The sequence below is a fragment of the Talpa occidentalis genome, unplaced genomic scaffold, assembly GCF_014898055.3.
Source record: "Talpa occidentalis isolate TD23 unplaced genomic scaffold, MPIMG_talOcc4v2.1 talOcc4.9, whole genome shotgun sequence".
NCBI classification, from domain to species: Eukaryota; Metazoa; Chordata; class Mammalia; order Eulipotyphla; family Talpidae; genus Talpa; species Talpa occidentalis.
Genome location: NW_023605305.1, coordinates 115,965,831 through 115,993,751, shown reverse-complemented (window position 1 = coordinate 115,993,751; position 27,921 = coordinate 115,965,831). Strand labels below are relative to the sequence as shown.

The window sequence follows — 27,921 nt, the reverse complement described above, 5'->3', positions numbered from 1 at the left end:
CGCCCGGAGGGGCCCGCCGGCGCCCGCGCGCGGCCCGTTGCCATGGGAACGCGGCCGGCCGGCTCCGAGGCCGGGGGCAGGCGCGCCGGCGGACGTCACATGGACAGAGTTTGGGGGTGCTGCCGCACCCCGGTCACTGTTGGCTAGGAAGGAGGACGCGAGGTAGCCGTCGGCGCGGGGCCCCCGGCACGGAGGGGGGGTCGGAACCCGCGCGGGCGGCCCGAGCCCCGGGACGACGCGCCGGCACCCCCGGCCCGGGCGGCGGCGTCGAACTCTACCGGCCAGGCCCAGCGGCCGCGCCCTCCCGCGCCGCCGGCCAGGCCCCGCCCGAGGGTGGGTGTGGGCCCGCGCCCCGCCCCTTCCTGGGCGCGCGGAAGGAGCCCCGGGGGGAGCGGCCGCGGGGTGGCGCCGGGCCCGCGGGCGGCCGAGTCCCGCATGCGCCCTGCGAGCCCCGCCCCCGAGCTGGGCGCCGCCTGGGACTTCTGCGCCTGCGCGCGGTTCCCGCGAGCTCTCGAGTTGGGCGAAGACGCCCCGAGGCCGCGACGCGCAGGCGGGGAGGAGCGGCGTGCGCAGGCGCGCGCGCGGTCGGAGTGACGCGCGCGGAGCCGGCGAGTCGGGAGGACCCGGCGGGCAGAGCGGTGCGCCGGGGTGTGGGCCGGGCGGAGCGGCGGGCCGCTCTGGGCACGAGGCGCCTGTCTCCCTGCCCGAGCGGCCGGGCGAGCGGATCCGGGGCCGAGGGAGCCGCGCGCCGGGCCGGGGCCGCCGCCCGCAGCCGCCCGCCCTCCCGCCCGCGCGCCGCGGCCCTGCGCCCGGGTGAGCCGCCTCGCGCCCCGCGGGGAGCGGCGGGGGGCGGGGGCGCCGCGAGGGCGGGGCCGGGCGGGGCGGCGGCGCGCGGGCGGGGGGGCCGGAGGGGCCCCGGGGCCGGGCCGGGGCGCGCGGGGCGGCGCGGCGTCTGGGGAGCCCCTCCGCGCCCCCTCGGGAGGCGGCCCGGCCCGGCCCGGCCGCGGCGGGAAGCGCGACGGCCGCCTGGGGGGCCCGGCCTGAGCTCCCGCGTCCCGGGCCCGGGCCTCTGCCGGCGCCGCGCGGGTGGCGAGGGCCGCGGCGGGGCGCGCGGGGAGGAGCGCGGGGGGCCCGCCGCCCGCGGAGCCGTTGCGGCGCGGGGCTCGGGCTGTGCGTGCGGCGGAGCCGCTCCCGGGGTGAGGGTTCGCACCAGCCCCTGAGGCAAACACTGCGAGCGACCGAAACTGGCCGTGAGGCTTCCTGAGGTACAAGGAGCTGGAGGAGGTGCAAGGCGGGAGCCCCGCCCCGGCAGCCCCGCCCCGGCAGCCCCCCGCCCCGGCAGCCCCCGCCCCTGCAGCCCCCGCCCCTGCAGCCCCCTCCCCTGCAGCCCCCCTCCCCTGCAGCCCCCCTCCCCTGCAGCCCCCTCCCCTGTAGTTCCTCTCCCCTGCAGCCCCCTCCCCTGCAGCCCCCTCCCCTGCAGCCCCCTCCCCTGTAGTTCCTCTCCCCTGCAGCCCCCTCCCCTGCAGCCCCCTCCCCTGCAGCCCCCCTCCCCTGCAGCCCCCTCCCCTGCAGCCCCCCTCCCCTGCAGCCCCCCGCCCCTGCTGCTCCCCTCCCGCCTCTCTTAGGAAGGTGCCCCCTGCTTCTCATACATCCAGCACAAACAGTTGGCACTGAATCTTGCAATGTGCTACTGTTCTTTGGTTTTAACCCAAATAAAGTTACTAGATGACCTTTTGGGGCTCCTTGGTGAAGGCACAGTGACATGTTGGCGTTGAGACATTGAAAAAAGACTAACCGGAGGAGCCGGGCTTGTTCCCATCCTGAGCTCACTCAGGGGCCTTAGCCCGTTGGCTGGCAAGGGACAGGCAGAACCGATGGCATCATCTTCCTCCTTGCTGTAGTGACTTCTCTCTTTCTGGCTCTGGCGGACGTCTGAGTGAAAGGTACTGGGTGACTGCAGGTTTTGAGTGGCACTGCCTTTAGGGCTCACGCTGATCTCCCCGCGTCTGTCCTAGGGAAGGGTTTGGTGCAAAAATATCTTTATTTTTTTGCCAGTGGTCCCTTAGCATTTGTCAAGTTATCACAGCAGTTAGCTCTTCATCAGTGCTCACCTTAACTAATTCTCTTGGAAATGGAATTTCTACTGCCTTTTAAAATGTATGCCTCAGGGCCTCCCTGGTGGCACAAGGGGTTAATAAGCACAGGGCTGTGAAGCTATCCACAGCCTCACACAGTTTGATCCCTGTTGATCCCCAGGGGGCTGACCCACCCTGCTGCTCCCCTCAGGGTATTTCAGTGGATCCTCCTGTTCTGTTCCTCTGTCTCTGAGTCCTCTCACCCCCCCACCCCCACCACCCCGCACCTCTGGCCTGTGCTCCAGTTCTTGTGTGCATAAATACATCAGTTTTTAAAAAAATAAAATGTATGCCTTTGATATTTCAGTTTTCTTATCTGTAAAAGGTAGGATTTTCCCTACTGTTATTATTAATTTTTTTAAAGATTTATTTATACAAGAGCTGGGGTACAGGTCAGAGGCAGAGGGTGAGAGGATTCACCAAAGATAGAGCGGGGAGCAGAACAGGCAGATAGGGGCCTCCCCGGTGGCACAGTGGGTTGAGCGCGGCACTCTGATGCTGTCCACAGCCTCTGCAGTGAAGATTCGATTCCTGGCTGGCCAGGGAGATTCCCACATGGTGTGGCAGACCTCTCCTGTCACACCTCCTGCTCCCCTCAGCGGTGCTTTCGGTCTGCCTCTGGTGAATCCTCTCACCCTCCCGCGCCTCTGGCCTGTACCCCAGCTCTTGTGTAAATAAAAAAATCTTTAAAAAAAAAACAACAGGCAGATGGACCAAAAGTACTGCTGAGGGGAGCAGCGGGCAAGGCAGGAGAGGTCTGCCGCGCCGCGTGGGTATCTCCCTGACCGGCCAGAAATTGAACCCATGCTGCAGAGGCTGCGGACAGCTTCACAGTGCTGCGCTCATCCTGCTGCACCACTGGGGAGGCCCTCCTTACTGTTATTTTGAAGCAGAACCCCACATATTATATCTTCTAGTACTTACCTAAAAGATAAGCACACCGTAAAACCATAGCCACAGTGTGCAGTGTTTTATTTTGGGTATTGTAACATACAACAGAAGAAAGGAAAAACCAACCCAAACCTGTCAGTTACTGTTCACACTTCTCATCATAGCAAAGTGTCGTCTTTCTGTTTCCCTCGCGGTGTGAAGCAGGATCCCACTGAGGTCTGCACGCTGTGATTAGTTCTTCTGGGCTTCTCACTGTACTTTTTGGGTCGGTCTTGCTGGTGCATCTCTGTGCTGTCATTTATTTTTTAAAAGATTTATTTATGCATACAAGAGCTGGGGTACAGGCCAGGGATGCAGGGGGTGAGAGGATCCACCAGAGACAGAGTGGGCAACAGAACAGGCAGACTGACTGAAATACACTGCTGAGGGGAGCCGCAGGCGAGACAGGAGAGGTCTGCTTCGCCATGTGGGTTCCTCCCTGGCTGGCTGGGGATCGAACTCGTGTTGCAGAGGCTGAGGATTGCTTCATAGTGCGGTGCTTAACCCCTTGCACCACCAGGGAGGTCCTGGACTGTCATTTTTATTTTATTATTTTTTTAAAGATTTATTTATGCATACAAGAACCGGGGTACAGGCCAGAGGTGTGGGGGCGAGAGGATTCATCAGAGACAGTGGGGAACAGAACAGGCGAATCTACTGAAATACACTGCTGAGGGGAGCAGCGGGCGAGTCAGGAGAGGTCTGCTGCGCCATGTGGGTAGCTCCATGGCTGGCCAGGGATCGAACTCATGCTGCAGTGGCTGTGAATAGTTTCCTAGGTTGCTTCTTAACCCCTTGTGCCACCAGGGAGGCCCTGTGGCGTCATTTAACATGTTCCCCTGTCCTCTTGGACTCCTGTAAATCATTAGTTCAGTGCAGAGGCTTGGCCAGATTGCAGTTTGATTTTGGTGGCAGGACTGTTCATGGTTCTGGTGTGTTCTGCCAGGAGGCGCGTAAGGTAGTGACTGGCTTTACTGAGGAATAATTTGCCTGCTGTAAAGCAGCATCTTGACATGTAAGTCTAGTGGCTCATGGTGAGCTGACCGAGTCTGCAGTCAGCTTGTAACCCATCGGGGATAGTTCCGTCACCTCAGAAAGATGCCGTCCCAGACTTTTTGGGATGTGACGGCTTCCGGGAATCTGCCGTCCACTGGGAGTGACGGGGTGCAGACAACCCGCATCCTGCACGCGCTTCTGGCTGGACAGGCAGCTGTTGGCTGCTCGGTACGGTTTATGTCAGAGACAGGAGGCAGCCTCCCTGGTGACGCAGGCGGTTGAGCGCAGCTGTGAAGCTGTCCACAGCCTCAGCAGCCCCTGTTCGATTCCCGGCCGGCCAGGGAGAGTCCCACATGGCGCGGCAGACCTCTCCTGTCTCGCCTGCTGCTCCCCTCAGCCGTGTATTTCAGTCCTTCTGTCTGTTCTGTTCCCCGCTCTGTCTCTGGTGAATCCTCTCACCCTCCACACACATCTGGCCTGTGCTTTGGTTCTTGTATGATGAATAAATAAATCTTTAAGAAAAGAAAAGAAAGACAAGAGGCAGCTTTTACGGCTAGGGAGTCACTAGGTCTGTCTTTAATGAGCTAAGCCAGCGGCCTAACTCTCCGCGGGGCTGGGGGCGCTCGGGCACCGCGAGGGGGTCGCCCGCAGTGCCGCGCCTCCCGTCTTACTTGGCGCAAAGGGGTCCTCTTGCGATTGTCCCTCTTGGTTCTTTTGACACGACTTGATAGCGTCGCCGGGAAGCCCTGTGTCGGGGGCTTGGCAGTCACCCGCGTCCCTGTTCTTTAAACCTGCGCCTCGCTGCTTGGCGACCAGGGGCGTTTTCCCGCTTGGGTCCCATTTGTGGCTTGTGCGGAATGTCCCGCGCGGACCCCCGCTTCCCTGCAGCGATTTAGGGTTGGGTGTGAAGCACCCCCATGAGGAAGTGTGTGGTTGGGTGAGGACAGTGACTGGGAAGCGGAAGCCCCGCAGGGAGGTGGGGCCTTCACCGTGGTGGGGCGGGAGTGGGGTCCACCTTGGGCCTGAGCGCCGCCTTCCTCAGTGTCCCCGCCTGGCGCGCAGGCCTCCCGCTCGTGGCCCCCGCGCAGACGGAAGGGAGAGAGCGGAAGGGAGAGAGCGCGCTGGTGCTGCCTGTGCCGAGCGCCCCGTGGGTGGGGGAAGGTGCGGGTCTGCTCGCGCGGGACAGGTGCCCCTGCAGAGACAGCCGCGAGAGGAGAGGCGGGCGCCCGGGCAGGCAGAGTCTCGGCCGCAGGCGGGGTCCTGGGGCGTGAGGAGCGGGAAGGCCAGGTTCACTGAGTTCGGGGTTCTGCCGCTGCGGCCGTCGAAAGCCGAAGGCAGAGGCCGCCCTTGTCTGCCCTTCAGAAGCCGCGCGCGTCCTCACCGTTCCGGGACCCCCGCCCGGCCCGAGCCCCGGCCCCCTGCAGGCTGCCGCTCCCGCCGTCCTGCCCGAACTAAGTGCGCGGGGGGGACTTGCTTTGGCAGCTTGTTCCGGGGCAAAACGTGTTGAGTTCTGTCCTGGGAGCGCGGCCCCCGCCCCCAGCCTGCCCGGGATCGTCGTTTCTGGTGGAGCGACCGACCGCTGCCTCCTCTGCTGGGTGGAGCCCCGCGCGGCGGGCGCGGCGTGTTTGCAGATCGCGTGGCGAGCCGCTCTCACTCCCGTGTGGGTGTCCAAGGGCACGGTAGCCAGTGGGGCTGTTTCCCCCTTGCGTCCCCCGCCGCGGGCTGCCTGACGTCCCGAGAGGCCGGGTGTGGCGCGCGTTCATGGGCCTCTGTGTTGCGGGGACAGGATTTCCTTTGTCGGGGTGGAGGCGCCTCCGAGCCTCTGGGGCAGGTGGGGAGTCACCCGCGTGGTCGCGGGAGGTTCTAGTCTCCGGTCTGGGTCCCCTGGGGAGGACGCGAGCCTGCGTGGGTGGTGGCGGCTTCTGTGCCGGAGGCCGCGGGCGCCCTTGCTCGTCGCCGTCCCCCAGTGGGGAAAAGGTGCCCCGGCCAGGGCGGCGGCGCCCGGGGCTGGCTGTGGCGGCCGCCTGCGGGGAGCTGTTTCCCTGACTCGGCCGGTACCTGTCCACAAGCAGGGTCAGAATGTCCCCCCGTGCCCCGGGTGCGCGCAGCGAGTCCATCTGCCCTCTGTCATCGGCATTTCCCTCGGCGCGGGGGGAGCCGCCCCACCCCGAGATCACCGCCTCGTTGGGCTGCGTTGACTTTCCCTGCTTCTATAATTTGGGGCGATCTGAGCCCTTCCTCGGAGTGTCGGGCGCAGGCGGTGGCCTTGTTTTGGTGAGAAAAGGGTGCTCATGTGGCTCTCCTGTGGCAGTGGGGAGGGCCCTGCCCTCACCAAGAGGCCCCATGGGCACAGGGACCCCATAGGGACGGCCACCCCGATCACACCAGTGCCTGGGGTTGTGGTGGCCGTAACCCGCGCCTTCCTGGCCCTCTCACTACTGCCTGTGCCCCGAAGTTGCAGCTACAGCCTCTTGGTGGGACAACTCCAGGCCAGAGTAGACATGGGACTCTGGTCCCGGGGCCCCCCAGCCACGGGGGCCTGAAACTAGGGGGCCTGGTGGCCGTCCCAGATTACTTAAGTCATTTAGTTCCTTCAGGTTGTGCGTGTGTCTGTCTGTCCAAGGGCAAGTGCCCTAGGGTAGGAAATAGGAAACTGCTGTCATGGACTTACTGTTTGGCCCGAGCTGGTGAGGGGATGGCAGGCGCGCTTCGTGACGTTGGGGGGCGTGTGTGGACTGACGAGCTCTCACGATGTTCCCAATCCAGGTCAGCTGGCCCTTCAGCCTGTGTGCTAACGGGCTGGGCGGAGAGCCGCCTCGCAGGCGCCTTCAGGATGCCCGCGGCCCTGGTGGAGAACAGCCAGGTCATCTGTGAGGTCTGGGCCAGCAACCTGGAAGAGGAGATGCGCAAGATCCGCGAGGTCGTGCTCAGCTACAGCTACATCGCCATGGTGAGGGGCCGGGCAAGTGGGGCACTGCGGTCTGACAAGCAGGCAGGTGGCCGTCCAGGGGCCCCCAGGGTCCTCCCCGTGGGGTCGTGCAACTCTAAAGACCTGCCAACAGGTCGTGTTAGCCCCGGCACAGGTGATTTTTACAGTTTAAAATGATTGCTTGCCAGAACTTCCGTTTCAAGAGCCCTCACTCCAACTCCAGATCTCTGGCATCTCTGCAAAGAGTAGGAAGAACCTGCGAACTCGAGTCACACTCCACCCTGCCCGAGTGGCTGCGGGAGGCGTGGCGGTGGTGCCCGGGGCCTGTCAGGAAGCCAGGTCTGCCAGGCCCAGGCTCACCCACCGCCTTACCCATTGGCGCTGCTGCTGGAGCTTGTGGCTCCTGCGGGCGCACTCACAGAACGAGGTCCTTATCCTGACAGCCAGAGCTTTGTGTGGTGTAGTCTGGTCTTTTTACTCAGGTCACAGTAGCTGGTAATTGCTTTTATTTATGCATACAAGAGCTGGGGTACAGGCCAGAGATGGGGGCGATGGAGGATCCACCAGAGCCAGAGCGGGGAACAGAACAGGCAGACTGACTGAAATCCACTGCTGAGGGGAGCAGCGGGCGTGGCAGGAGAGGTCTGCTGCGCCATGTGGGTTGCTCCCTGGCCGGCCGGGGATGGAACTTGTGCTGCAGAGGCTGCGGACAGCTTCATAGTGCGGTGCTTGACCCCTTGTGCCACCAGGGAGGCCCAAGGAATGGCTGTTTTCCTGAACTATATTGCTTTGTTCCCACGCTGCTCTTAGCCTAGAGTGTCCTTAGCCTAGAGGAGCTCCCCGGAGCTCCTCGTCCCTCCTGTGCATGTCCTGCTGGTCACACAAAACTCCACAATTTTACTGCTGCTGTTGGTATCAGGAAGATCAGGCTTTTATGATAGATTTTTGCGCCCAAACTTGGGGCTTTTCCCCTAACTTCCCCTAGTCCGAGGTGAGAGTTTGTCAGCACGGGGTGGCGCAGCCTCCTTCGCGCTGTGAGCCCCTCCTGTCCCCCGCGCAGGACACGGAGTTCCCTGGTGTGGTGGTGCGGCCCATCGGGGAGTTCCGCAGCTCCATCGACTACCAGTACCAGCTGCTGCGCTGCAACGTGGACCTGCTGAAGATCATCCAGCTGGGCCTCACCTTCACGAACGAGAAGGGCGAGTACCCTTCCGGGATCAACACCTGGCAGTTCAACTTCAAATTCAACCTCACGTAAGTGTCTGGGACCCGCCTGGTGCTGCTCTGGGTCTCTGCCGCCTGCTGGCTTCAGGCTGGTTTTATTCATTTCGGGCTTCATTCCCGCCAGCCCAGGTGGGGTGGGCAGAGCACTTAAACGGGGCGATGGAGGGTCTCGCGGGGAGGGCCCTCTTAAAGAAATCCAACAAAGCAACGATAGAGACCGTAGGCCAGTTAAAAATGGGCAGAGAATGTGAACACACATTTCCGCCGAGAGCGCCACAGTGGCTAATGAGCCCAAGAAAAGGGGCTCCCTGCCCCGCCCTTTGGGGAAGGCGGGGTCAGTCAGCGCCACCACGCCATAGCACTGCACGCCCACCAGGGGGCAGCAGTCAGGCGGGCGCGGGCGCAGATCACCTGGGGCCCTGTCTCCTGGTAGTGGCAGGGCAGTTACCTGCGAGAAGTGAAAACACGGTCGTGCCACAGCGCGCTCATGGCCATGTCCCCGGGAAAGCCCCAAGTGGAGGCGGCCTGTGTCTGCTGACCCCCGGCCTGCCAGTGGAGGCTGTGGGCAGCAGGGTGGCCACGCGCGGTGGGTTCAGATCAGTGCACAGCCAGGAAGACGCCTACCCCAGAGGCCGTGGCTCCCCGCCTCTGCTGTGAAGTCCTTGGAATAGGGTGTCTGGCCGACAGAGGCGGTTCCCGGGCAGGGAGGCTGGACGCGATGGCTCATGGGTGTGAGCGTCGTCGTGGGGTGACGAATGGCTTGTGATGGTCACGGTCCCCAGCCCAGCGACGGCACCAGAAGCTCCCGGGCTGGGTCCTGGAGATGTGAGCGTGTTTGACGTGGGAATTTTATGTCCAGGAGACGGTTCAATGTGGGGGGAAACCCGTCCCCAGCTAGGACATCACTCTGAGGACAGTCCTGCGCGACGTGGGGTCGCTCTGTCTTCTGCGTGAACGTGTCGTCATGTATAAAACGGCCTGTTTGTGGGCCTCCCCGGTGGTACAGCGGTTGAGCGCTGGGTTGCGAGGCTGCCCGCAGCCTCTGCAGTGCCTGTTCAATCCCCGGCCGCCAGGCGAGTGTCCCACATGGCGCGCAGACCTCTCCTGCCGCCCGCTGCTCCCCTCAGCAGTGTACTTCGTCAGTCTGCCTGCTCTGCTCCCCGCTCTGTCTCTGGTGAATTCTCTCTCACCCTCCCGCACCTCTGACTGTACCCAGTGCTTGCATAAATAAATGGATAGATCTTTGAAAAAAGAAGAGGGAAAAAATTAAAACGGCCTGTTCGCGCCTTCCGTAAGCTGGAGTGGGCGCTGGCCAAGAGTAGCTGAAGCAGAGGACTGATGGACAGTGGGCAGTCTCGGTGGGACTGGCCATAAAGTTCACCATCGAGACCATTGTCAGCCGCAACGTGGTCGTGTCAAGAGCATTTGCCTCGCGGTGGGGGCCCACCGGGAGGGAGCGATCCTGAAGCTGCACCCACGGAACAGGTGACCCCAGGGCCTCCCCGTCCGCAGCCCTTGGTAGCTCGGCAGTGCAGGCGCCTGTCTGTGTTGGGGCTGCAGTGTGGCGCGGCTGGGTAGCGGTCCACGGTGTGGACACAGCAGACCCGGCTCCCTGCATTTCGCTGCATCGGGGTTCGCAGATGCTGCGTTTCTTTAGAGCCCATCAGCGATAGGATCTGGACTTGTTGGGGGCCGAGGAGATAATCGACATTTTCTGGGGATGAAGTCTTTCCCGTCTTGTTTGTGGTGCTGGGGGTTTCTGCTCGGGCGTGCGTCGCCTGCAGGCAGTGCCGGGCTGTCCCGCGCGGGAGTGTGGACGCAGCTTCTTAGCGCGCTGCCCACTTCACTGCAGCGGCAGGGCCGGGCCTGGGCCTCCAGGAGAGCCTGGGCACTGTCTGTGGGCTGTCCGCCGCAGGTGGGCACTTGGGGGGGGGGTCCCCCGTTCAGGGCCATGTGGGTAAGGCGCCCGTGAGCGCAGAAGCGCAAGTGTGTCTGCAGACACCTCTCCGTTCTTCTGGCTGACAGCCCCGGGCGGCGGCGGGGGGCCAGTGGTGTATAGAGGGGAAACATGGAGGGGGCCCTGTTTGGCTGCCTGTCCTGGGTGCCGGTGTGTTCGCTGGGCCGGCCCCGCTTTGTTCATCGGGAGCCTTTGGTGACTTGGGGGCAGATTTTGGATTTTTGCTCACGTTTTGAAGATTTCTTTGCGGTTCAGAGAATAATTGTGGGAGCTGGAGATGATCTGAGTCTTGAAGTGCAGTTTGCTGCTCCATCACCAAAACCTGCCGCCTGCGCCGCGACGATCACCTGATGCGCACGGCAGGAGCGGGCTGCTTTCTGGGGGCTTGTGTGTGCTTGAAATAACGCTGGTTTAAGGTGGAACCAAAGGTGTGGTCCAGCACTGGTCTTGCTTTATTGTCTCCGTGAACAAACAGCACTTTTTACTTAAGCCAAGTAAGCTGTGAGCTAAAAAGTTTATATTTCACACTTAAAAACAAGCTTCACAAGGTAAAACCTAATCGCCTTGATGGTCCCTGTGTTCTTATCTGAAATACAGATAAAGCTGTTGTTACAAAACAAACAGCTCCTGCAGCAAAACACATGGGGCAGTGGTTTGTAAATGATCCATGTTTCTAGGTCGGCAATGGTGTCTGTGGGGCTGTGGGGCTGAGGCTGGGGTGACCACTTGCCGTTCTGACGGCAGCCACTGCTCTCCGTGGGGTGAGGCCCTTGTCCTTCTGTTCCAGCGATGCGCTCGGACAGCGGCTGCCCTCTGGGTTAGTGGGGAGACCCCGGGAGGGTAGGAGCGGGCCCTTGGGCCCTCAGGCCTTCCGGGTGCACTGCCTGCTGCAGCAGCGCACCGTGGAGCCAGCTCAGCACCGTGGAGCCAGCTCATGGCTCTAGGGTCCAAGGTGCTGGCCGGTATGTATATCTGCCCCCTAGGGAGTCAGGTGTGAGCTTCAGCCAGGCGGGGTGTGGCCCAGGGTGGGGCGAAGGGACAGCCCTTCCCAGAGCAGGACACGCCCAGGAAGGTGACAGAGGGCGGAGAGATGAGAAACAGCAGGGTTATTTTTTAATGGTGTGGAGCCAGTTTCCTCACAGCACATGCCTCAGGCCTCTTGTATGCAGTCAGGAGTGTCACGTCAGAACACTCTGCACCAGCTCAGCCAACGTCAAGATAAAAGGCTTGACTTGATTCCAAACTTAAACAGAAAATAACTTTTGAAACTATATTAAAAATATACTATTCTCGTATTACTGAGAGATCACAAAAATATAAAAACTCTTGCCGTCTGTGGCAACGTGGATGTCGCTGGAAGGGATGATGCTCAGTGAAATAGAAGGACAAAGAAAAATATCGGGTGGCCTCACAGCTGGCATACAGGGGACCCGAACAGAGGTCGGGGAAAAGGCAACACTTGCCGGCTGACCACAGCAGGTTGAGCACAGCGCTGTGAAGCTGTCCGCAGCCTCCGTGGGGCTGGTTCGACCCCACGTGGTGCGCAGACCTCTCCTGTCTCCCCGCTGCTCCCCTCAGCAGTGTATTCGTCAGTCTGCCTGTTCTGCTCCCCACGCTGGCTCTGGTGAATCCTCTCACCCTCCCGCGCCTCTGGCCTGTACCCCAGCTCTTGTATAAATAAAAATAAATCCTTAAAAAAAAAAAGTTTGAATTTAGTGGAAAAAATTAAGATCAAGACCTTTTTTTCTTTCCAAAATCTAAGTTTATGTGGAAAACAAAGGAACCGTGAAATCCTGTGAACAGGGTGACTCATGCTTTTGCGTTTTGTGGTGCTAAGAATAGCCCCGCCTTGGGCCTGGAAGGCCTGTCTGGGCAGGCGCTGTTCCCTGTCGGGGTGCTGTTCCCTGTGGGACTGCACGTCTGTGGGGCCCGTGGGGCATCTTGTGTCTCTGTGGGGCCACACAAGAACATGGGCGTTTTTCATCTTGTGCTAATTTCAACAGCTTTGCTTTGGCTGATTTTGTTTTTCTCTAAACAGAAAATGGGGTCTTTTATCACCTAGTCTGTGGGGGATCACCCCTCCTCCGCCCCTGTCAGAGGTGACGCTCGCCCTTTGCAGAGGGCCTGGCCGTGGCCTCCAGTTAGGGAAGCGTTTCAGAGACACTCGTGTGCCCGAGGGGCTGCTGTCGCCGGCCGCGCTGTGCTGAGCAGTCTCGCGCCCCCTCCCCCCGCAGGGAGGACATGTACTCCCAGGACTCCATCGACCTCCTCGCCAACTCGGGGCTGCAGTTCCAGAAGCACGAGGAGGAAGGGATCGACACGCTACACTTCGCAGAGCTGCTCATGACCTCGGGGGTGGTGCTCTGCGACAACGTCAAGTGGCTTTCGTTTCACAGGTAGGCCTGGGGGACCTCCTGGGGGGGCCTCGTGGTGGGGGCGGGGATGGAGTGTTCAGGGACTGACCGCCACAGCCCTGGTCAGGAGCAGCCATAAAGCCGTGGTGGTGGCTGCCGCGTGGGCCCAGGTCCTCAGCCCGTGGCTGCTCACGCTGCTTGTGTCACAATGGCCTCGTGCCAGCTGGGGGGGGCCAAGCTGGTCGTCAGCCAGATTCCCGGAGAGGATGCCGCACCCCCTTGCCTGTCTCTTTGGGTCTTCAGTAACACCCCCATTGTGGCCTGGGGTCCTCCTCCCTGCCGCTGGCAGGACTCTGGTGGGTGCGCGGGGCTCTGAGGCCTGCCGCCCCCGCTGCTGGGGCCTGCCACCCACTCCCCACTGCACTTCCTCCCTCTCTCCTGCAGTGGCTACGACTTTGGCTACATGGTGAAGTTACTTACGGATTCCCGCCTGCCAGAGGAGGAACATGAGTTCTTTCATATCCTGAACCTTTTCTTCCCGTCCATTTACGACGTGAAGTACTTGATGAAGAGTTGCAAGAACCTTAAGGTACACAGTATTTTCTTGGTACCGCTGACAACCAAAAAAAGACAAAAGCAGATCTGTCGTTTGGTTTGCTGTCCCACGCTGAGCGTGCCCGGCAGGGCGTGTGCAGACCCACCGGCACGGGAGCTGCTCTCCTGGCCAGGCGAGCCCCACCTCAGGCCCATGTGCCTAGTGGGAGGCAGAGGCTGGGGCTGGTGTGGGCCAAGGCACCGGCAGGACTTAATTGTAGACCATTTAAAGCCTCACCACCCTGATGAGTTTTTTTTTTTTTTTTTTTTTTAAGATTTTTATTTATGCATACAAGAGCTGGGGTACAGGTCAGAGATGTGGGGGGTGGGAGGATCCACCAGAGACAGAGTGGGGAGCAGAACAGGCAGATTAAACGAAATACACTGCTGAGGGGAGCCGTGGGCGAGACAGGAGAGGTCTGCTGCGCCATGTCGTTGCTCCCTGGCCGGCTGGGGATCAAACTTGTGCTGCAGAGGCTGCAGATTGCTTCATAGTGCGGTGCTTAATCCCTTGCGCCACTAGGGAGACCCCGATGAGTTCTTTTTTTCTTTAACTTTTGTGTAGAACTGAGGTGTAGGCAAGGGGTGAGAGGATTCCCCAGAGACAGAGTGGGGAGCAGAACAGGCAGATCCACTGAAACACACCGCTGAGGGGAGAGACAGGGAGACAGGAGAGGTCTGCTGCGCCATGTGGGTGTCTCCCTGGCTGGGGATGGAACTCAGGCAGCAGTGATAGCCTGAGACTCAACCCCCTAGGCCACCAGGGAGCGCCCCCCAGTGAATTCTTGACAAGGAAGGTTTGCTGGCTCTGACTTTATGGGCATTTACTATTTTCTCAACCTGCTTCACCATCCTAGGACTCAGGCTCAGAAGTCTGACAAAACTGATGATCAGAAGGGCGGCGCCTAGTGCAGTGTCTCCTGGGGTAGCTGCGGGTGGCCCGTCCCACTTGCCCTCACCAGGCCACGAGGGCGGCTGCCCCAGCTGACTGCAGTCAGGCGCGTGGGTCCATACTGTTGTCTCTGCCTGCTCCCATCTCCAGGGCGGCCTGCAGGAAGTTGCCGATCAGCTGGATTTGCAGAGAATCGGAAGGCAGCACCAGGCGGGCTCAGACTCACTGCTGACGGGAATGGCGTTCTTCAGGATGAAAGAGGTGAGGCTTCGGGGCTGAGGTTGGTTGAAAGTCTAGTTTCTGGTGGAAGCTGATAACCACTTTGAAAGCATTTTGTTTGGGTCCAATTTATTAACCACACTTTGAGAGGCAAAGCAGCATTGTGGATTGGAGACTGCTTGGCACGCCTGAGCCACACGGGTGCTGGTGGCCCTGGTAAGTTCCATCCTTGCGGATTTTGCTTCCTTCTCATTATAGAAGTTGTACGTGAGTGCTTCTGTTAGACCACCCGTGTCAAGTCCTGTTAATTGTCACATACCCCGCAGTCAGCAGGACACACTGGGGAGAGAATCAGCTTTTCCTCTAAGATCAAGACCAAGACAAAGATGCCCACACTCGCCACTGTTACTCAACACAGAATTGGGGCTCCCAGCTAGCGCAGTTAGGTGAAAAGAAAAAAAGAAAGGGCATCCAAATTGGAAAGGAAGAACTGTTACTTTTTGTAACAGATGACATGTTATTGTGAGAATAGACTCCACCAGAAATTTGACAGAATCGACAAATTCACTGAAGTTGTAGGATTAAAAAAATCAATACATAAGCATCTTGGATTTCAATAGACTAATAAGGAGCTGTCAGGAAAAAAAAAAAACCAGTCCCATTTACGGTTACATGAAAAAGATTAAAATACCTAGGAATAATTCTACTCAAGGAGGTGAAGGACCTGTCCACAGAAAACTGTAAGATACTGTAAGAGAAACTGAGTAAGAAAAAGTTAATGGAAAGACTTTCTGGACTTAACGGATTACAAGAATCATGAACAAGAATTATAGCCAAAGCCACCGACAGATTCAGTGCCAGCCCTGCCAAAATCCCTATGACCTTTTTTTCACAGAAATAGAGCAGGTAATCCTGAGATTTGCGTGGAACCATGGAAGACCCTGAGTAACTAACGTGATCTGGAGAATTAAGAAAGCTGGAGGCGCACTCCCTGATTTCCAGCCATCTCACAAGGCTGTGGAGAGCAAAAGAATATAGTATTGGGTGTAAACGCAGACACGTAGCTCATTGGGACAAAACAGAGAGCCCACAAGTAAACCCAGGCACGTAGGGTCCATTTATTTATGCCAAAGGAGCCAAGACTATCTCATGGGGAAAGACAGTTGCTTCGATACAGGGTGCTGGGAAGACGGGACAGCCACGCACACGAGAGCAGACCTCGAGCACTGTCTCACGCCAAACACAGAAATTCACTCAGGTGATTCGAGGCTGGGGGGTAAGACCTGCAACCGTAAAACGCCTAGAAAACCTGAGAGGTAAACTCCTTGAATTCAGTCTTGGAGGTGATTTGAAAAGGCAACCTACTGAATAGGAAGGAATATTTGCAAATTGTGTCTCTGATAAGGGCTTGATATCCATACACATAAGAACTCCTACAGCTCAGTAACAGGAGGTCAGTCTGGTTGAAACATTGGCAGAAGAACTAAGAGAGACTGTTCTGAATGAGACACACCGAGGCCAAGAGGCACGTGAAGAGTTGCTCAGAATCACCCATCAGGAAGTGAAATCAGAACCACCACTTCCTACGTGTCACAATGGCTGGCATCAAGAGTGTGCCTGTGGGAGTTCAAGTTGGGGCAGTCACTGTGACACTGGGGTTTTCTCAAACTATTAAAGCTGGAACAACCATGATACCCTGCAGTTCTCCTGGGTCCAGAGAAAAGGAAAGCACTGGCTGAAAAGATAGATGACTTGGAAGCGGCGTAATGGCCGTCAGTAGATGATTGAATAAAGAAAATAGGGTCAGCACAGCCCAGGGGATAGGGTCAGTCGTGAAGAAGGAATGAGGTCTCGCCATCTGTGACGACGCCCGAGGGCGTCCGCAAGTGAAATCAGTCAGAAAGTCAAGCAGCGTGTCCTCTTGCGCGAGGCACGTGCAAAGAACAAAGCAAACGGACAAGCGCAGCAGAGACACTTGGCTGCAGAGAAGGGGCTGGCGGTGGCCAGCGGGGAAGGAGCAGCTGTCTGTGTTGGTGGGAGCCGGACTCACGGGGCGGTCCCGAGGCAGCGCGTGTAGGTGCTGACGTCTGAGGCCTCACACGCGCGTTGCGTGAACTGCCCCAGGGACCACATTTAAAAAAAAGTAGGCACTCTTGAAAAGTACAGTGCCCAGGAAGGGGAGCCTGTGTTGAGAGCAAGGGCGGAGAGCTGTGGCGCCCGTGGGCCTTTCTGGGTGGAGAGCGTCCGCTGGCGCGCGGGGCGAGGCGGTGCTGGCGTGGCGGGGGGCCCGGCCTGGCTCTCACCGCCTTCTCTGTCCTGTCCTGCAGTTGTTTTTTGAGGACAGTATTGATGACGCCAAGTACTGCGGGCGGCTCTACGGCCTGGGCACGGGGGTGGCCCAGAAGCAGAACGAGGACGCGGACTCCGCCCAGGAGAAGATGAGCATCCTGGCCATCGTGAGCAGCATGCAGCAGTGAGGGGCGCCCCTTCCCCGCCCCCCGTGGCCCGCGCCCCTTCCTCCCGGGAGGACCGGCTCCCGTGAACCACCCCACCGCCTGCCTGGCAGAGGCTTGCTTCACGGAAGACACAGGTGTCTGCCTAGGCCCGGGAGCGCGGCCTTTGCTCTGAATTTGTAAACAAGCCTCCCTGCTCTTCCTCCCCAGCTTCCAGCCGCCTCTGCCACCAGCATCCAGGCTCCTCGATACCTTTTTAAATGCCCAGGACACCAGGAACAATGAGTAAAATGTCTATAACGTTACCCGTTGTCATTCTTTTTCTTGTTCGTTGTCGCTGCGCCCTGAGGAAGACGCCGGGCCCTGGCCCGCGGGGGCGCAGCGGACGCCAACGGGTGCTGCGTGCAGCGGCGCGTCCTCCCGCCCCCCTTTCCTGAGCCTTCTTCGGGACACGTGTCGGCGCTTTGCTGGCCTTTCCGCGCGGTCTTGGAGATGAATTAGAGCTGAAACTCGACAACCCGGTCATGAAAACTTGGCTTAAGAACAGCTCCCCGCTTCGGCCGCCACTCGGGATCCGCTGCAGGACGGGTAGCGCCCCGACCTCTCGCCCTCGGCTGTTTCCTTGCGCCGCCGAGGCCGCCGCGTTTGACTCATTTTACCTTTACCTGTCATGAAATACCCCGGATTTGCTCCTGACGGAAAAGCAGGAGGCGCGGCTCTCTGGATCCCAGGCCTGGCAGCCTCTGGAATGTGGCTTCAGATGGGCCGTGGGTAGCCTCCCCGCCCCCCGCTTTCCTCCCGGCGCCCAGAGGCTGGAGCCGGGGTCCCCGGGGTCAGGTACTTGTAAACCGGGCAGTGAAGGGCCCGGGCGGCTCAGCTTCCTGGGGCCACGACCGGGCTGGTGCACGGGACTGATTTTTTAAGACACCCGCGTCGTGACGTGCCAGGCTCTGGACGCCTGCGCCGGACCGCGTGGAACCCCAGCCCCGGCGGCGGGAGTGGGAACCCCCTCAAGCGTGTTGCCTTTTAAAAGCTTGTGGAAAACTCAATTTGAAATGATTAAAAAATGTCAGGTGTTATAAACCAGTATTTAAGATGCTTGTAAATATTATTTATGTTTTTAATTTTGTAAAATAAAGATTTCTTTTTAACCGCTGGCATGAAGGCCTGGTCCTTGCTGGCTGTAGAAGACGGGGTTTGCTGAGGGTAGCGGGGGGCAGGCCATGTCCCCCGCTCTCAGTGCCGGTCCTCCCGTGACCCCTCCGCAGCGCTAGGCTGGACGACGAAGGCGCTTGTGACTCGGTTTCCTGGGGCCGCCGCAGCGCGTGGCAGCAGCAGGCCCGCTGGGGTGAGGATACAGCTTCCAACCCTTTCTGTTGGCGCACAAACGGGTCGGTCTGTGGGGCACGGGAGCCAGCTGGGCTCTGGGCTGGGCGCTCCCGTGGAAGGCGGGGTCATGGTGGCCGCGGAGGGCGGCGCTTCGGCCCGCAGGTGGCTGGCCCCCCACCCGCCCTTCCGGATCTGGGCGAACACGGAATGAGTCTCAGTGGCAACTGAAGATGGTGCTTGGGGCAGGGAGGCCTGCGAGGGAGGGGACAGCCCGGTGTTAGGTGGGGTCTGGCCACGCAGGGGAGGGGCTGCGTGTCTAAGTGGACTGGAGGAGCTTGTCTGCGACGGGCGTGAGCGCTGCCATGAGGAGCTGGGCTAAGCCCCACGGGCCAGGCTCTCCGTGAGTACCCGCTGCTTCCTAGCAAGCGCCGGCGGCAGCGGCACAAGCAGCTGCTGGGTCTGTGGCAGTGAGCAGTGGCTGGGGTCTAGAAGCAAGGCCGTGGGCATCCCCTGGCCAGTCCGGGGCGGGGCAGGCAGGGCCCAGTAGCCGGATCTGCCGGGAGGGAGTGGGGTTGTCCGGAGTGGGGTGGGGAAGGGCTGAGTGGCTCCTCCCGGCTCTGCCAGCGTGGGCAGCTAGGCGGTTGTGGGGCGTCGCTCTAGGCTGTCACGGAGCCACTGCTGGTGTCACCGAAGCAGTCACGAGGCTGCGGGGTGGGTTTTGCTAACCGGAGCAGAACATAGGCCCCGGGGCTGCTGACAGCGCGGGCGGAGGGCCCACCTCTGCCCCCTGCCACGGCCGCAGCGAGTCCCCAGACCTGTTTCCGTCTGTGGCCAGTTCTCCAGCCCCTCGAACACCACTTCTTAAAGGCCATTCATCTGTGTGAAGAACCACGAGGACCTAAATCCCACAGCGCTTCCTTTTGTGTTGAGCATTTTTAAAACCCTAAAGGTAGGTCTAATCAAAACCAAAACCAAAACCACCCAGTCAGCCAGGCTTTGGAGCGTGTCCATCTGGGCGTCCGTCCTCGCTGCTCATGGCCCTCCCCTGGGAAACAGCCCACATCAGAAAATTCTTCCCAGGGAACTCCCAAAAGAAAACAGCTCAATGACGGGGAGGGGGCCCCTCCCAGCCCCGCCCCGGCTGATTTCACACTCAAGCGGCCAGCAGGTTCCAGAAAGGGGTTCCTGACACTCGGCCATCCACGGGATGGGGGCGGAAACCAGGCGTTTCTCTCCCAAGAACACCTGCTTTTAATTCTCCAAGGTCCTGCGGCCCTGGGAAGACCGAGGACCAGCAAGACAGCAGTGGCCTCTTCCTGAGCTATTCCGACCGTCGCTCCCCACAAGAAGGGATGACGCAGCCGAGTCAGTGCCCGTCTGTCCATGGCCTTCGTAGGGGGCGTGTCCAGACGTGCTCACAGGACATGAGAAAACCTGCTGTTTGACCCCTTCCTGCAGTTCAGACGGAGCGCAAAGGAGCGCCTCGACGGTAAGGCCGACTTCACACTCCAACTCTGGCCTTGGCAGGGGAGCCCAGAGCAACAAGAACCAGTGAAAAAAGAGCGAAGTCACAGAACGCAGCCAGCCACCTCGGACGCGGGCAACATTTATGACCCAGCAGAACCTTGGGAGAGGCAGCGTGTGAAGGACACGGGCCACACGGCCGCTCTGCGGGGTCAGGGCCCACAGCCCCGAGTCCGGGTGGAGCTGTGCCGTCTGGGCCAGTGTGAGGTCACCGGTGAGGCGGGTGGCAGAGGCCAAGTGTCCAAAGTTCGGACCAGCTGCTTCTGGAGGGCCGGCAGCTCAGGTGCAGAAGGCCTGGCAGTGCCGCCTGTGCGCCCTGGAGCGGCCGTACTCCTGGAGGAGCTCGCGAGCCCGCCGCTGCACATCCTGGGGCACGGCGCCGGGGCACTGGGCCTCCACATGGAGCAGGACCAAGCAGCACTCGAGCACGTCCGGGAAGGGCCAGGTCTGGGGGGAGACACAGAGGATGTCGGCATTTACAGGAGCCACAGGCCCCAGAGGGCCCCACGCCCGCCTATCCCGACAGGTGCCGGCTCCTCTTGGGAGGTGAGACTCCAGCGGCCGCCGGGGCGGCCCCCTCGAAGGACACCACCTTCTTGAATGCTCCAGTTAGTGAAAGACGAGATTTTCTTGTCACTTTGAGAACGAACATACCTTTCCATATGGAGGCATTGATTGAAATCTGACCTCTTTCTTGTTACGGAACGGGCTGGTCTAGCAAGACTGAGGCACTAAAATGACCTCTTGTCAATCCTGCTCTCACACAAGATTTTAGCCAACCAAAGGCAGCGCCCGGGATCCTACAACTTCAAGCCTGTCCAAACGCACAGACTTCAGAAACTGAAGAGCGAAGCCGCCGGCGGCCTTGAAGTTTCGCGGCAACATCTGGTAACACGTGTAAACACCGTGCTCCCCACACACGCGGCTAGAAACCTACCTTGACACGCTCCGGACACTCAGCTATTCTGGCATTCGCCTCCGTAAGCCGTTTAGTTAGTTCAGGCAGAGAAACTGGCTCATTTTCTTCTTCACTGGTAATAGCATAAAGACAGCAGAGTCACCCGTCTCACGGTGGCTAACTTTCCCCTCTCCCTATGAACGAAAGCCCCTTTGGCACCCGGCCCTTCATCCCCCATTTTAAAATACAGAGGTCAAGAGATGCCAACAGGAATGTGATGCGACATCAAATTGCCAGAACATGCTTTCAGCCTCAGCTCTGAGGCCCTGGCCTCGGACACAGCACGTGCAGGGCCTGCAGGGAGCTGGCTTCGTTGGGGGAGGCGGGGGGTGGCCGGGGGATGCTGACTCTGATCCCAACGGGTGCATTTTTTGAGCCACGTTCTTCATTAAGAACGTTTAATGTCAGTAACGACAGCCCAAGCCCCTGGCCGCGAGGCCCATCGTGACCCTGAATCGCCCCAAATGCCTGCAGCCGGTGTCCCGTGGCAAGGGCCAGCCCCCGCGGTGACGTGACGGCCCCCTCAGGGACATGACCGCCATGCCAGCCCTCTGGCCCCATGGGGTTCCCTCAGCTCAGTGGGCAGTGCGTTCTGTGAGTGCTCAGACCATCGAAAGCAATTCATTAACAGCGTAGTAACTCAGCTCGACGCTTCACACGATTGATTTTGGGGGTGAACTTTCTTGTTGCATAGAGGCGGAGCTTTGCTGTGCTGGGTGATGAGTGACACATGCTTTCATTTAATTTGCAAAACCACCACCTACAGATGAGGAACTGAAGCTCAGACGGTGGCTGGGCCCCCTACCTGCAGGGTCCGGACCTGACGGGGCGACCCAACCCCTCCATCAGCTCCAGCTGACTTACCACCGGCTCTGAGCATTGAGGGAGGGCAGTTCTGCTTCTGGTTCTGGTTCTTCCTCAATGGACCCATTCACCGTGGATTTACAGAGCTGACTCTGCTGGTGCTGGCGGATCATTTCTGCCAAGGTCTCCTGGACTTCGGCCACAGTCCTCTGGGAAGCCTGGAGACTGGCATGTTCGTCTGAAAGAAGCCCCCAGCAAGCAGCAGGCAGGTGTGCCCCTTCCTGGGCAAGGTGCTCCTCTTCCTGGACAGGGTGCTCCTCTTCCTGGGCCGGGGGCGCCCCTTCCTGGGCAGGGCACGCCCCTTCCTGGGCGAGATGCTCCCCTTCATGGGTGGGGTGCTCCCCTTCCTCAGTGAGATGCTCCTCTTCCTGGGTGGGGTGCTCCCCTTCCTGGGTGGGGTGCTCCCCTTCCTGGGCAAGGCACTCCCCTTCCTGGGCGAGGTGCTCCCCTTCCTCAGTGAGATGCTCCTCTTTCTGGGCGGGGTGTTCCCCTTCCTGGGTGGGGCGCTCCCCTTCCTGGGCGAGGAACTCCCCTTCATGGGTGGGGTGCTCCCCTTCCTCAGGGAGACGCTTCTCTTCCTGGGCGGGGTGCCCTCCTTCCCAGGTGGGGTGCGCACTGGGCTCTGGCTGAGCAGCAGCGGGCGCAGCTTGCTGGGGGCCAGCACTGTCCGGCTGTGGACTCTGCTCAGCAGGGGCTGTCCTTCCGTGGGCAGCCCTGGCCCAGGCCCCGGCTGCCGGGCAGGTTCTGGAGAGAGACCACCAGAACTCATACAGATGTCCGTAAGCGAAGAAGGCCTCCAGACTCCTGAGAGCCGCTGTGGCAGGGGCCTGCTGCTCACCCAGTTTGTCCCTCAAGGGGTCACAGCCTAGTGGGAGAAAAGGACTTCCCGTGAACACACGGCAGCTGCCAGAGCGTGGCTTCCCGCCTGCAAGCTCTGAAGGCCAGCCAGGAGCCAGAGGGGCTGTGGCCCAGACGGGAGGCCTTGGCCCCGACCGTGCTCTGGGCACCCCAGGGGGTGAGAGCCCACGGCGATGCTGAAAAGCACGAGGACCCTTCAGTGACGCTGCTGCTGCCGGAGGCCCGTGCACCCGCCTGATGGCCAGCACCCGGCCGTGCCCTCAGACCTGCCGGTCCCCCCGCCATCCCCACAAAGTGGCACCATGGGCCAGTCTCGCTTGGGGCCCCGCGGGGCAGCCACTCACCCTCAGGAAGAAAGGCGGCGAGCACCTCCTGCATGACGGTGAAGCTGCCCGCGTCATAGCTGCGCACCACGGCCCGCAGCAGGGCCTCCACCGCCGCGGCCCAGCAGGCCTCCTGCTGGCTCAGCACCGCCAGCGTCAGGTCATGGCAGACGTGGAGCAGGAACTGGAGGGCGGGCCAGGGTCTGTCAGCGCCCCACGGCTTGCACCCGACACCCGGCTGCCCCACGGGCCCACCGCCCCGCCGCCAGCGCTAAAGCTGCCCGTGCCAAGGCCCTGGCACCGGCGTCCGGCCCGAGCAAAAGCGTCTCCGGAACTCGAGGCGCAGCTGAAAGTGAGCGATGATCCAGGGCACAGAGACTTCCCGCCCACTCACCCGGGCTCCTGCCCCCGCCCCCGCCCCGCCCCGCCCCTCAGGACGAGCTCTCCGTTGCTGGGTGCGTGCCCCCTGCCCCCCGTTGCACAGCTAGGTGCCCCCACTCTGGCCGTGGAGAGCTGAGCCCCTGGATGTCCACACACAAGTCTGTGGCCAGCGCAGCCCTGTCTCAGGGACGCCTCTGGGCTGGCTCGCTGCTCTGCAGTGCCCGGCGGTGGGAGAGGTCTGCTTTCTCCAAAATAATGTTCCCTTGTTTTCCAAAGAAAAAGTCACCGGTCCCTGGGTGGCTCGGGGGAGCAGACAGGGCAGCCCCGACTCGTGGGCTGGCTCAGGTGCTGCCCTGTGAGCAGGGTGGGCCATGGGGCCCTCACCTGGATGGCTGATTTCACCGAGAACCAGAGAACATGCGAGAGCAAACCCTGAACCGCCCCTCAAGGAAAACAGGAAGATGTGAGAGCTGACGACCCCGTGGGGGGAACCGACGCCCTCTCCGTGGCCCCCGTTCTGTCCTGAGGGGCCTCTCCAGGCCACCTGGGCCTGCCCGGCTCGGCCATGGTGCGGTACCTGTTTGGAGGCGGTGTTGGTGGTCGCGCTCGGGTACTTGACGCTGCGCAGCTGCTGAGACGCTGTCCGCCGCCGCTCGGGGGTGTCCAGGCCCAGGGCGTCCGTCCACACGGCCGTCACCCACTCCACGAAGGGGCCGTCGGGGCCCGCAGCCCAGGCGTTGTGGGAGCCGCAGGGGCCCCTGCTGTCAGGGGGCTGCCTCTCCTCCAGGCGCTGAGACAGAAGCTCGAGGAGGCAGAACACCAGTCTCTGGCCCTGGCGCGGGGCAGAGGGGGAACCGTGACGCCGGGCAAGCACAGCTCCTCCCCATGGGGCCCACGACCCGTGAGGAGAGGCGTGGCCTAATGATGCCTCTCCAGGAGCCTTTGGGGGAGGCCTACCCAGGAGCCTGTGGTGCTGGCGACCATTTTCATACTGGAACCCCGGGTCAGACCCCCAGGACAGCGGCCTGGTGTGAGAAAAATGGGCAGCTTCCCTCACCCCGACTTCAAGAGAAAGGGGTGGGGGTGCTGGGGTGGCAGCCATGCGGCTGTGAGGCCGGGGTGGGAAGGGCATGGCTCAGGGGCTGCGGGAGAGCAGGGCGCGGGCCTGGGAGGTCTCCTAGCCGGGCTCGTGGCGCCGGCGCCCTGCAGCAGCCCGGGGAACGCCTGGGTGCAGCTCGGGAGGTCTCGGCCACACCACGGCGGTCCTCGCCAGGATGTGCAGGGGGAACTTTCGGGTGTTCTCGCTTTGGTAAAAATGCTATTTAAGAGAAAATGAAATGCCAAATAATGATTCTAGAAATCTTTTTTTTTGATTGTGGGCAAGTTAACATCTCTCCAGACTGGGTCGTTTTCTACACGAACAGACTCTGGCCTCCACTTCTCTCTGGCGGTTCCAAGGGTGGAACCTTCTCCCGTCCAGCCAAGCAGTGTCTTTGGACCTACTTACTCTGAGAAGGAAACAGGAGCCTGAACTCTCTGCTTAGCGTCTGACCCACAAAGTTGTCCAAAATGGACCCGACTCTGGGCCCAGACAGAGCGTGGACACCCTGAGAGCTGCTTCTGTCAATGTGCCAGGAAGGTGGCAGCTACGTTACTCATTTTTAACCAGCTGGGAAGGAATAAGCACCGAACGGAGAGCACGGAGACTCCTCACGCCCCCAGCACCTGGTTTCCGTGCCCCCGCCCCGGGCTGTTGATGGTGACGAAGATGCACCGGCCCCACCAGGGAGGCAGAGGCCCCTGGAAGGCCTTGCGCATCGGCATGGCCGGGCCTGGCCGTCGGGCCTAAGGTGATTGTAGGTTGGCACAGCTTGGCTTGTGGGCCCAGCTGTCCCTTGGCACCTGACTGGCCGCCCGCCACATGACTGCTGGGACAACCACACCCACCTCCAGGCTGGCATGGAGCCGCAGCGCATCCTGGGCCCCCACCCAGTTTCTGGCCGGGAGCAGCTCCTGGGCACAGCGGAGAGCCAGGGAGGCGGAGAGCTCGTCCTCGCCTGCGATGGAAGCCAGCTCCGCAGCCGTTCTGAGGGACGCTGCGTCCCCCTTTTTGGCCAAAACTTTGGCTGCGTCATATGCGGAAGTGGCCCCTAAGTAGCTGTGATTTAAAAGAAAGCCCGAATGAGGAGTCAGAAACAGGCTCCATGCCCGCCCCCAGGACAGACCCTCCGCTCCTGTGGGCCTGTGGGCCAGCCGGGCCGAGGGAAAGGGCCCCGCCTCGCTGAACCGAATCCACCAGGAGGGTTCATGTCCCCGCCTGGCCTATTTCATGGCCCAACATATACAAACATCAGGAGGGCCCTGGTGAGCTGAGTCAAACGCACGGGCCCTTCCCAGGCCCCTCCCCGCACTGCTAACACTGCTTTGCCCCGGTCCTGCTCTCCCTGCCCGGTGGCTCCTGCCCTGGGCTCACCACTTGGCGGCCACAGCATAGTGGCCATCTTTCTCCAGGACGGCTCCCCAGCTGAGGTACAGGTCCTTCAGGATCGGGTCCTCGGGGCGTAGCCGGGCCTTGGCAACAGCGATAGCCTCCCTAGAGGCAAGCACAGGCAGTAGGCCGTGGGAGTGGGCTCCTGGGCCAGAGCCCCAGGCGGGGCGCCCCCACATGGAAGACGCGCAGCTACACAAGTACTGTCAGCTGTTCCATCAAGATCCCGCAAGGCTCGGACGGAACACAAAGGCCATGCAGGAGAGGACTTAGCTGGACAGAGCACAGCAGGGGGTGTGTGCGAACTGTGCCCAGAGCTCACGCGGGGCCTGGACACCTTGAATTGTTTTGTTGTACGCACACAGGACAGACTAGAGACACCAGGAGACAGGAGGACAAGGATCTCCCTAAACCTGGCCTGAGAAAGCTCATAAACTGCCAGAGAATGCTGAACTTCTCTTATGCATCTACATAAGAGAATGGAAAGCACTGGAAATAATATTTGGGCAAATATGAAAAACAGTTTCAAAATTATGGAAGTTTTTAAAAAGATGACTGTTTCAAACAAGAATCCTAATAACGCAATGTGGGTTACCAGGTGAGATGCAGAACTACAGCAGTGGGAAGGGGAGGAGCAGGGACAGGAGTGGGGTTTACATGCAAGGCGTGGAGAGCACCACCCAGCAGTAAATTGTGACAGATTCAAAAGGCTCAACAAAAACCCTAAAGAAACCATCAAAAAAGAATGAACAGGGCCTCCCCGGTGGCTCAGTGGTTGAGCACTGGGCTGTGAAGCTGCCTGCAGCCTCTGCAGGGCCAGTTCGATCCCCGCCGGCCAGGGAGCAACCCACATGGCAAAGCAGACCTCTCCTGTCTCGCCCGCTGCTCCCTCAGCAGTGTACTTCATCAGTCTGCCTGTTCTGTTCCCCACTCTGTCTCTGGTGAATCCTCTCACCCTCCCGTGCATCTGGCCTGTGCCCCGGTTCTTGCATAAATAAAAAATAAATCTGGGGAAAAAAAAAAAAAAAAAAGGGCAGATAAAATAAATAACTGCATAAAGACAGACCCAACCGCGTGCTGTCAACAGATACCCGCCTTCTCTGCTCCTGAGCACTGAGGCGCACAGTGCAGCTGGAGGGCAGTAACCTGGATGGGAAGGAGCCACAGGAACCCCAGGACAGCAGTTACATTTAGAGAAGGGATGAGCAGGGGGGCGGGGAAAGGAGGGTTGGGGTCAAAATAAGGGGGTTGCAATTGTATGGGGAATATAAAAATAAAATTAAAAAAAAAATTAAAAAATAGAGAAGGGATGAGCACAGAAATGGGGAAAGGCACAACTAAATCTGCAATGTTCTGTGTGTGAAAAATAAACCAGGGCACAGAGAGCCATTGGGCTCACTGGCCGAGTCTCTCCTTTTACAGGCCAGTGAGATTAAAATCTACCCTCTTGCCATTTGTCTTGTCATCTGTCCCTGTCTTCTTCCTTTTATCCTGTGTCCTTTCAGACCAACCGGCTGTTTTTTCAACTACACTCCGACTTTGTAGCTACTTTGTTCATTCTTTTTTGACGGCTACTTTAGGGTTTATGATGAGCCTTTTGAATTTGCCACAGCCAGCTGACATCCTTCTGTGCGATTCATTCAGCTGTTCTTCCATTTTAAGCTCTTTTTTCCATTTGTGTTACTTCCACATAAATAAGTTAAAGAGCATGGCACATACAGATGAAAGGCCCCGTCTGCTGATACGGGAACATTTGTTCCTCGTTACAGGTGGTGCACTGATGGTTGTTCAGCTGGTGTGCGTTTCCGTGCATCTGAGGATGCTTAAGCGGCATAAAGGTCTGACTGGCGATCGGATCACTTTCCATAGGAGGTGCAGCTGCAGGTGGGTGACAGCGCCACACTGACCTGTAGAAATGGTGGGACTTGAGCAGGTCCACAGCTTCGTACACCTTGTGGATGGAGAGCAGGTGAGCAGCAGCCTTGACATACTGGTCCTGAAAGCACAGCTGCTTGGCAAATGCTTCCACAGCCCACAGCCACACGTGGTACCCAGCTGGGACAAAAATAAAAGGAAAACGGTGGTGCAATCAGCAGGGGTGGAGGGCGGGGGGGCGGGGGATAAGAGCTACATCTAGGTTGGAAAATGTCTTGTTTTACGTCACTGCACTCGGTGGAACATTCAGATTCTGGTTCAGCCATCGTTCTAGGAAGTGTTGTGTTTCATCTACCTGTCCTAGACCCACATTTTGCAACATAAATGTTTGATTATGAACAAATTCAAAAGACCCACGAGAGTGTGGGAGTCAGGACAGTGGTTGCTCTTGGGGGCGGGAGGCACTGAAGCGGTGTGTGGCGTGGGGAATGGTGTGTCTGCTGAGGGTGCTGGCTTCGGGGGCTGTCAGCCTGACAGCACCACCGAGCCCTGCTGTGGTCCACATCTGGAGCTTCCTCATTTCCTACCCTGGGTAGCGTCACTCTTCCTGGATGCATGGCGATGCCTCCTGCAGGTGG

At 59.9% G+C, this 27,921-nt stretch overlaps 2 protein-coding genes across 6 annotated transcripts in view; one reads left to right on the top strand and one right to left on the bottom strand.

The window, feature by feature from the left end:
- The first annotated feature begins 71 nt into the window (after window positions 1–71).
- On the top strand, window positions 72–17,865 carry CNOT8 (CCR4-NOT transcription complex subunit 8). 4 transcript variants are annotated; one of them, XM_054691052.1, is made up of 9 exons: window positions 1,176–1,265; window positions 1,719–1,943; window positions 6,828–7,011; window positions 8,051–8,244; window positions 12,406–12,567; window positions 12,970–13,114; window positions 14,162–14,272; window positions 16,558–16,703; window positions 16,894–17,865. In XM_054691052.1, exons 3-9 carry the CDS (start codon window positions 6,895–6,897, stop codon window positions 16,970–16,972), a joined length of 954 nt encoding a protein of 317 aa, XP_054547027.1. In that variant the 5' UTR covers window positions 1,176–1,265; window positions 1,719–1,943; window positions 6,828–6,894; the 3' UTR covers window positions 16,973–17,865. The 4 variants fall into 4 exon arrangements, with proteins under 4 accessions (XP_037354635.1, XP_054547028.1, XP_054547027.1 ...); XM_037498738.2 differs by lacking the exons at window positions 1,176–1,265; window positions 1,719–1,943 and adding an exon at window positions 72–162; XM_054691053.1 differs by lacking the exons at window positions 1,176–1,265; window positions 1,719–1,943 and adding an exon at window positions 796–813.
- GEMIN5 (gem nuclear organelle associated protein 5) overlaps window positions 17,704–27,921 on the bottom strand; it is a 26,155-nt gene continuing 15,937 nt past the window's right edge. For both annotated transcript variants that reach the window (XM_037498727.2, XM_037498728.2), the window contains exons 21-28: window positions 27,316–27,463; window positions 25,394–25,513; window positions 24,868–25,078; window positions 23,498–23,752; window positions 22,561–22,723; window positions 21,359–22,223; window positions 20,474–20,567; window positions 17,704–19,983 (exon numbers count right to left, since the gene is read on the bottom strand). In XM_037498727.2, the coding sequence (XP_037354624.1) occupies window positions 19,816–19,983; window positions 20,474–20,567; window positions 21,359–22,223; window positions 22,561–22,723; window positions 23,498–23,752; window positions 24,868–25,078; window positions 25,394–25,513; window positions 27,316–27,463 (2,024 nt within the window). In that variant the 3' untranslated portion in view covers window positions 17,704–19,815. The remainder of the gene's footprint in view (window positions 19,984–20,473; window positions 20,568–21,358; window positions 22,224–22,560; window positions 22,724–23,497; window positions 23,753–24,867; window positions 25,079–25,393; window positions 25,514–27,315; window positions 27,464–27,921) is intronic.